The sequence below is a fragment of the Oncorhynchus tshawytscha genome, linkage group LG11 (genome assembly GCF_018296145.1).
Source record: "Oncorhynchus tshawytscha isolate Ot180627B linkage group LG11, Otsh_v2.0, whole genome shotgun sequence".
Classification (NCBI taxonomy): Eukaryota; Metazoa; Chordata; class Actinopteri; order Salmoniformes; family Salmonidae; genus Oncorhynchus; species Oncorhynchus tshawytscha.
Genome location: NC_056439.1, coordinates 31,172,054 through 31,181,057, shown reverse-complemented (window position 1 = coordinate 31,181,057; position 9,004 = coordinate 31,172,054). Strand labels below are relative to the sequence as shown.

Genomic DNA, 9,004 nt, shown 5'->3' with positions numbered 1-9,004 from the left:
TGAGGAATATCGGACCCTCTGCCTCATGACCAGCCTGAACTTTTTATGATTATCAGGATGATCAGGTAGACTGATTTATCTAGCTATATGACTCTTAGGCATTTCCTCCTGAGTTCTGTCCCAGTTAACTTAAGTTCATTGACCATACATGTCTCTTACATAGTACAGTTTTCATTTTTACAAAATACTGTTTGGTAATTGTAGATACTGTATAATACACCGCTAAAGCACACATCATACTCTGTTGCTGCACGTAGGCAAGGAAGTCACACATTACTGAAAGCCTGCACAATCTGAATGTATTTGGATTGTTACGAAAAAATATATTGCCCAACATCAACAACTACATCCTGCTCACATGTCTAATGTTACATGCACACAGTAAAAAAAATCAAATAAAAAAGATCAATTTTCACCATCCTTTAACCACCCTGTGTTGAGTCATCATCTAAGTGCAGCTAAATAGGAAGTCATTTTTAAAAGAAGTCTCTACGTTCCATTTCTATCCTCATTAAATGGCCTTGATTCTCTGAGCCAATTTACACTCCAGTGAGTGCCTTGAAGGGGAAGACATGTCAGCAGTAACTCATTAACAAATATAAATATAGCAAGTGGACAAGTGGATTGAATCAGCTCCACAATACAGCCGGAATGCCTTTACCCTACGCTTTGCTGTCAACAGCAGCGTTTTCAACTGGTAAATCAGACTGCATATATCTGAGGAGGAGTATATGTAAGCAAGGCATAACAATGCACTCTAATCACAGTTAATGGAATTTCAATTGATGGTATATAGGTTGTCAGGGGCTGGCCTATCTATGATGGCAGTAAGGGTAGGATAAGAGGATATGTTTCAGTGATGTGCACGTGTCCTCTGGGTGTTAGACCATGCCACTCTTCATCTGGTTGGCATCAGAGCCCCGGCGGGACGAGCTTCCCAGCAGCAGCTCCTTCTCGTGGATCAGACTGTCCAGAAGGTCCTCCTGGCGGTAGTTGTGGTAGACCTTGAGGAAGGCCATGACCGTGATACCCATCCATGTCAGCCACGCTGCCCACAGACCAAACTGCAGGTAGGAGACATGTTTAACAGATATAATATAGTCACAGGGTTCAACCAGAGCTGGGTCAAATTTGGACAGAAGACTCTGGTACAGTCTCAGGTATCAACATAGTGTATAAGTCTACACATTCGTCTGACCCTTACCTGAGCAATGGCAAACTGGTCATAGAACGAGGAGTTGTCAAGGCCTAACTCCAGATCAGTGTCCTGCAGGTCCTCACAGCTGAAATACAAGTAAAGAGTAAGGTGTGAGTTTAGGAGAAGAACTGCTCATACTGTTACTTTGGTCACTGAGATTAGGGGACACGACTAGTCACATGATCATAGGTATACGGTTGGAACTCAATAGTATTTCTAAATCTTGCCACAGACAATCGAAGAGCTTGGGAGACATGTAAAGACAGTGTGAGGTATAGACAGGGTGTTTTGAGTCTCACCTGCTGGACATGCTCCCTCCCTCTGTGATGGCGTCACACCACAGGTTGAAGCCCACACTGACGATGGTGCTGGAGAGGAACACTGTGAACACCACCAGGGAGCTGATCACCAGATTCAGGAAGGCATTGAACAGGGAACTACACTCAGAGAGAGAGAGTGAGAGACAGAGAATATACACTGAGTGTACAAAACATTAGATTGACCATGACAATTTTGAACATGAAAAGTTATTAATAAACAAATTAGGCACATTTGGGCAGTCTTGATACCAAATTTTGAACAGAAATTCAATGGTTCATTGGACCAGTCCAAACCTTTGCACATACACCGCTGACATCTAGTGGTCAAAATCTAAATTGCACCTGGGCTGGAATAATACATTCTGTTCTTTCTCTTGCATTTCAAATGTAATGGTACAAAAAAAATACAAAAGAACGGTTGTTTTTTTCTTTGTATTATCTTCTACGAGATCTATTGTGTTATATTCTCCTACATTCCTTTCACATTTCCACAAACTTCAAACTATTTCCTTTCAAACGGTACCAAGAATATGCATATCCTTGCTTCAAGGCCTGAGCTACAGGCAGTTAGATTTTTGTATGTCATTTTAGGTGAATTTTTTTTTTTTTTAAGTTGATCCTTAAGAGCCTTGAGACAATTGAGACATGGATTGTGCCATTCAGAGGGTGAATGGGCAAGACAAAAGATTTAAGTGCCTTTGAACAGGGTATGCTAGTAGGTGCCAGGCGCACGGGTTTGAGTGTGTCAAGAATTGCAATGCTGCTGGGTTTTTCACGCTCAACAGTTTCCCGTGTGTATCAAGAATGACCCACTATCCAAAGGACATCCAGCCAACTTGACACAACTGTGGGAAGCATTAGAGTCAACATGGGCCAGCATCCCTGTGCAACGCTTTCGACACCTTGTAGAGTCCATGCCCTGACGAATTGAGTTTGTTCTGAGGGCAAAAGGGGGTGCAACTCATTAGGAAGGTGTATAATGTGATTTCTTTAATACCACCCTTGTCACATTTCCTTAGTGTTGAATTGGATTTGAATTGAAGATGTCTGTGGAGATTGTGGTGGTTTTTTTTCTTATTCCAACCATCTTGTCAAATGCTTGAGTGGTGGGTTTGATTTTTATTGTGGCTATATTGCGTTATTTTTATGGATGCCATGACCAATATAAAGATATCACACTAATTAATTCATTCTTAGTTTTAGATAGGCCTACATGTTTGTTTAAGTGGATGGTCTGTCACTGTTTCATTCTGTCACCTGTCAGACCAATGAAATCGTCTGCATTGCACAGTAGTAAAACATGTTATTATAAAGATTGTAGACACATCTCTTTCAGATAGAGTAGCCTAATCCATAAATGCAGTTTCTGTGATTGCAACTCTGTTGAAAAGGCAGAAAATGGCATTTCTTCCCTCGGGCTGATTAAACATATTGATTATAGAGCTACGCAGGGTGATGGGCAAATTGTGCCATAGCAAAAACATACGTTTTTTAAAATTCTGTGGGGCCTAGATCTGTAGAAAAGACTCCGAAAAATATATTAAATGAATGGCTAGCGGGTTTGGGTTTTGCTGTATTTAGTCAAGCAGCATCACTGATCATTCGGGCGTGGGAGTGGATGGGCTGCTTGAAACACAACCCATCTCTTTATATCTCTATCAAAATAATTCAGATAAAATACACACGAAGAAAACATGGACAGTAATGCAGAACAACCACAAATTATTAGGACACTCACTCGTCGTGGCCTTTGCAAAGAAAGAACAGCAGTCTCCATGCCTGCACTGCGGAGAGGACGAGAGATGCTATCCCGACAAAAGTGATGAAACTGCAGGAAGACTCCGGTCCCCACTCCTCAACGATGAAGCGCTGCTTTGAAACTGTGATGTTCTCATTCTGCCACATACCACGCGTGAAAAGCAAGCATTTTCCATGAAAATCCTCCGTGTTTTCGGAGAGAGGCACTACGGAAATAAAGCCAAACACAAACGCCAAAAAATAGAGGATGCATTGCGCAAAAAGTACATTATCGAGGGCCATTTTCCCATATATTTTCTCTTACTGCGTCTCTTGCATCGGCGACTGCGCAGTAGACACTTGAGCGTGGGCGCAGCATCAGCACCATTCAGGCTGGAGCAGGCAGCAGTCTCAATGAGCCTAATTTATCTCATATTCTACTAATCGGGTAATTCCATGAAAATGGTACGATTTGAGTCCCTCTGACCTTTTTAAGTATAGTTTTAAGTTTTGGGTCACCAAAATCCAATGTAATATCAACTGAAATGTACCCTGTAAACATTACATTCATTTCAATTTTAATGTCAGAAAATTGCTTGTTTTCAAATGACACCAAGCATTTGTCATGTCCTCTGTAGCCAATAACTATTGACGTTGAATGTTTTAATTGCATGATTATTTATTAAAATCACCAAATATTGTTGCATAACTCAGTCTACCCCGTTACACCAACTAACGCCCTCAAAGCTCACTCCATGCCTGAACATTCCAGGCTCTCTTTACCCGGGAGCAGATTTCAAGTGCGTTGTCAGGCATTGCCGACATGGAGGAGATCTCTAAAATATGTATCAAATTCGTTAAAATTACATATTACATTCTCCTAATTTAAAAGCTACAGCAATGCAGTTGTGACAAAAATGTAAGAACATTTGAAGACAAGTGTTTCAACATAGTATAACCACTACAAAGCTGATGCTATAGCAAGCCTCTTCCATAGACTTGACTACAGCTAGCTAGCATCAGAGCCTTCTGGCTAATATCATAGACTGGATATAGCTTTGTTTTACAGTTTTACAGTACTTGTAATGTACTTGTCGTGTTAGTTGAAGCTAACATTAGTTTACAAAGTGATTGTTTGCTAAGATGTGTAAGATGTGGCTTTGCCATTGCTCAAGTTGGTCCAATGTTTTGGAAACAGCTTGCAAGCCCCATCCACTACATAACATACTGTATATATCTTGTGAGGGGAAAAATTATGTATTCACCTTATTTGTTGGCTATGTAACAATGATTTACTTAACGAACAGAAAGATATTTCTGTCCTGCTAATGCTGTGTTTTATGGTCTCCACTCTAGCACCCTGCAGCTAGTCTGGGTGTTGAGGACATGGGTTCTACTAGAGATAGCTTAAAGCTGACAATTGATTTGTGTTGGTGATAAAAACCTAAAAGCTAGCATTCTATAGACAAAATGTGGTGGTGTGTGACTCAAAATAGAGAGAGCCTGAAAGAGTTAAGAACAATGCCTCATTGTCTCAAATTCCTGGCATCTGGCAAACTAAGTAAAATACCATCCTGTGTAGATAACCAAGGTGGCTTATGGGTAGGTTAGAAGTGACTGACTAAGAAATCTTGGTATCAGCTATATAAAAACTGTGCATCGTATGTAAAGGTCAGTCAGTCAAGACTGGTGGGCTGACGGTCTCATTATTGCAATAATTAATCAATATTAAATAAAGATGATTGTTTGAAGAAATTACCAAGACCAAGTCTCTCTCAGTACTGAATTTCCACTACATTTTATCTACACTGAATACAAATATAAATGTTAGATGTAAAGTGGTGGTCCCATGTCCATGAACTGAAATAAAAGATCCACAAAAAGCTTAATAATCTCTCATTTTGCACACACATTTGTTTACATCCCTATTAGTGAGCATTTCTCCTTTGCCACCTGACAGGTGTGGCATATCAAGAAGATGATTACACAGCATAATCAATACACAGGTGCACCTTGTGCTTGGGACAATAAAAGGACACTCTAAAATGTGCAGTTTTGTCACACAGCACAATGCCACAGATGTCTCCTTTTTGAGGGAACGTGCATTACAAGATAGTGCCAGCCACGTCCCGGCCCAGAAGGCATCCCTAGCTGTGTCCTCAGAGCATGCACAGACCAGCTGGCTGGAGTGTTTACTATGCACATATTCAATCTCTCCCAATCCCAGTCTGCTGTCCCCACATGCTTCAAAATATCCACCATTGTTCTTTTACCCCAGAAAGCAAAGGTAACTGAACTAAATTACTATAGCCCCATAGCACTCACTTCTGACATTGTGGCTAGTTAAGGATCATATCACCTCTACCTTACCTGACACTCTAGACCCACCACAATTTGCATACCGCCCCAATAGATTCTGACAGGCCGCCCCCAAGTGGTGAAGGCAGGAAACAACACCTACACTTCGCTGATCCTCAACACAGGGGGCCCACAAGGGTGCATGTTCAGCCCCTTCCTGTATTCCCTGTTCACCCATGACTGCATTGTCACGCACACCCCCAACTCAATCATCAAGTTTGCAGACGACAGAACAGTAGAAGGCTTGACTACCAACAATGAAGAGGCAGCCTACAGGGAGGAGGTGAGGGCCCTGGAGAAGTGGTTCCAGAAAAGTAACCACTCGCTCAACGTCAACAAAACATTGAGGGAGCTAATCGTGGATTTCAGGAAACAGCAAAGAGAGCACGCCCCTGCCCACATCAATGGGACCGCAGTGGAGAAGGTGAAAAGCTTCAAGTTCCTCAGCGTACACATCACTGACAAACTGAAATGGTCCACCCGCACAGGCAGTGTGGTGAAGAAGGCTCAACAGCACCTCTTCAACCTCAGGGGGCTGAAGAAATTTGGCTTGGACCCTAAGACCTTCACAAACTTTTACAGATGCACAAATGAGAGCATCCTGTCGGGCTGTATCACCGCCTGGTACTGCAACTGCACCTGCCCGCAACCGCAGGTCTCAGAGGGTGGTGCGATCTGCCCAACGCATCACCGGGGGCACACTGCCTGCCCTCCTGGACACCTACAAGGATCATCAAAAACATCAACCACCCGAGCCACGGCTTATTCACCCCGCTACCATCCAGAAGGCGAGGTCAGTACAGGTGCATCAAAGCTGGGACTGAGAAACTGAAAAACAGCTTCTATCTCAAAGCCTAATGTTAAACAGTCATCACTAGCCGGCTACCACCCGGTTACTCAACCCTGCACCTTAGAGGCTGTTGCCCTGAGCTGACAGCCCCTGAGCAAGGCAGTTAACCCACTCTTCCCCGGGCGCCGATAACATGTATGTTTCAATTAAGGCAGCCCCCCTCACTTCTCTGATTCAGAGGGGTTGGGTTGAATGCATCCAGTTGTACAACTAACTAGATATCCCCCTTTCCCTTTCCCCATATACATAGACATGGAATCACTGGTCACTTTAATAATGGAACACTAGTCATTTTAATAATGTTAACATACTGCTTTACTAATTTCATATGTATATACTGTATTCTATTCCACTGTATTTTAGGCATTACCACCCTGACATTGCTTGTCCTAATATGTATAGATTTCTTAATTCCATTATTTTACTTTTAGATTTGTGTGTGTTGTTGTGAACTGTTAGATACTACTGCACTGTTGGAGCTACGAACACAAGCATTTCGCTACAACTGCAATAACATTGGCTAAATATGTGTATGTAACCAGTACATTTGATTTGATTTTCACACACACACACACACACACACACACACACACACACACACACACACACACACACACACACACACACACACACACACACACACACACACACACACACACACACACACACACACACACACACACACACACAAAACCTCAGGCTGTCAATAGGAAGTGTACACAGTGGGAACCCAGCCTGTGGGTTATTAGATCTCTAATTCAACTTGATATCTATTGTCTTCATTACATGGTTATATCTATGAAATACAATGTGTATTGAAAATCTTGTAGTGAATTTGAGTAAACAAAACCAATGGTCAAGTCCACTCCTCCTCCCCCTCTCTGGCGCTCGAAGTTGCCGGTCTACTAACCCCCTGTCCTGGCAACCCATCCTTACGCACACCTGGAAACCTTCATTACGCACACCTGTGCCTCATTAGGCACACCTGGACTTTACCACCTCCCTGATTACTTCCCCTTAATATAGCACTCCGTTGTTATCACCCACTAGGCAATATTGTTTATGTTTCCATGTTTAGACGGTTTTCTTGTTTTGTATCGGTCAATGTTCTTCGTTGTTAAACTCACTAAATGCACTTGCTTCCTGACTCCCTGCATCTACTTTACAGAATATTGCCTCACAGAATGGAAGCAAGCAGCCAACCGAGACATCTTCCAGATGGTCGGCGAACAGGGAGACCTACTTCGCCAATACCATAATCAGGTGGCGCAATTGGGGACGGTGATGAATGAGGTCATCCGTGTTCGTCAATGTCTAAATATTCCGCAACGGGCATCACCCCCAACGAGCGGAGGATCCTCTACCATGAGTCGACCCAGCACCCCAGCCCATTCAGCAGTCTGCCCAGGTCAGCGATGCCCGTTTGTCCCTTCCAGACAAATATGACGGGAATTCATCCAATTGCCCTCGATTTTGCTCATCAAACTGGAACCCCCACCACCGAGAGGTCCTATCTTGCCACGGTTATTTCTTTGTTGACCGGGCGGGCATTAGAATGGGCTACGGCCGTCTGGGAGAGAGGAGAGGAGGAGCTGGGTTTCTATGGGAGGTTCATGTTCAGAGGAGTGTTCGATCATCCAACAGAGGGCAGAAAGGGGGGTGAACGCCTACTCCAACTACAGCAGGACGACCAGACCGCTGCAGAGTACGCGTTCACCTTTCTTACAGTGGCAGCATCCAGCGGATGGAATGAGCCGGCACTCCGCACCTTATTCAGAAGAGGATTGTGTGAGGAGGTCCAGATGGACTGGCGTGCCGAGACGACTCCCTCTCATTGGACACACTCATCGCGTTGGCCATCCATCTGGATAACTTCCTTTGGGAGTGTCGGCACTCCCACCGCCTCTCTCCCTCCTTCGTTGACCGATCTGAGTCAGAGCCTCAACCCATGGAGGTGGGGGCCACATGTCTCCCCACAGCTGAGCAACACCGTCTGAGACAACCAGCTTCAATGGTGTCCACTACATTCTAACCAGGGCGTCACTAGAGCAGAGGGACGGTCCAGGAATCATCCGTCTCCTGGGGCAGGTGAGAGTATTCCATCTTCACTCTCCACTAAGCCTTTCTTAGTACTGATTTCACTAGCTGGCTGTCCCTCGTGTTTCCACAGCTCTAGTGGTGCTGTGATGTGTGTGTGACTGTACCAGATCCCAGTGGTCGGTTATCCAGTGCTTGACCAGGCCCTTGCCTCCTCCCTGAACACAACATCATACCCGCTCTCCTTTCCGGTTCAAGCACTGGATAACCAACCACTGGGATCTGGCAGGGTCCCATGCATCACAGCACCACACCATCAGCGTGGGCCACCTATACCAAGAAATCGTCCTCTTCCTCATCATCCAGGCACCCGTACACAAAGTCGTACTCGGCTTCCCGTGGCTCCAACGTGATCCAAGATGGCGTAGCAGTCGGACGTCTTGTCATGTCGTGTCCCTTGTATATATCGTGTTTTTTAACAGATTTTTCTTCGCATATCTTTTA

The 9,004-nt window shown here is 44.1% G+C and overlaps 1 protein-coding gene across 1 annotated transcript; it reads right to left on the bottom strand.

Annotated features, from left to right (window-relative positions):
- Positions 1–277: 277 nt before the first annotated feature.
- Positions 278–3,621, bottom strand: LOC112261741 (transmembrane protein 179). The gene is made up of 4 exons (XM_024437337.2): positions 3,257–3,621; positions 1,498–1,635; positions 1,205–1,283; positions 278–1,064 (listed from the first exon to the last, which is right to left on the bottom strand). Exons 1-4 carry the CDS (start codon positions 3,556–3,558, stop codon positions 882–884), a joined length of 702 nt encoding a protein of 233 aa, XP_024293105.1. The 5' UTR covers positions 3,559–3,621; the 3' UTR covers positions 278–881.
- Between the last annotated feature and the right edge of the window lie 5,383 nt (positions 3,622–9,004).

What these genes read in the sequence shown, in the direction of transcription:
- LOC112261741 (XM_024437337.2), bottom strand. Translation starts at nt 3,558, where the DNA reads ATGGCCCTCGATAATGTACTTTTTGCGCAATGCATCCTCTATTTTTTG. An exon ending in GGAGGGAGCATGTCCAGCAG is followed by an intron (nt 1,284 to 1,497) that starts GTGAGACTCAAA and finishes CTTGTATTTCAG; the next exon opens with CTGTGAGGACCTGCAGGACA. An exon ending in ACCAGTTTGCCATTGCTCAG is followed by an intron (nt 1,065 to 1,204) that starts GTAAGGGTCAGA and finishes TCCTACCTGCAG; the next exon opens with TTTGGTCTGTGGGCAGCGTG.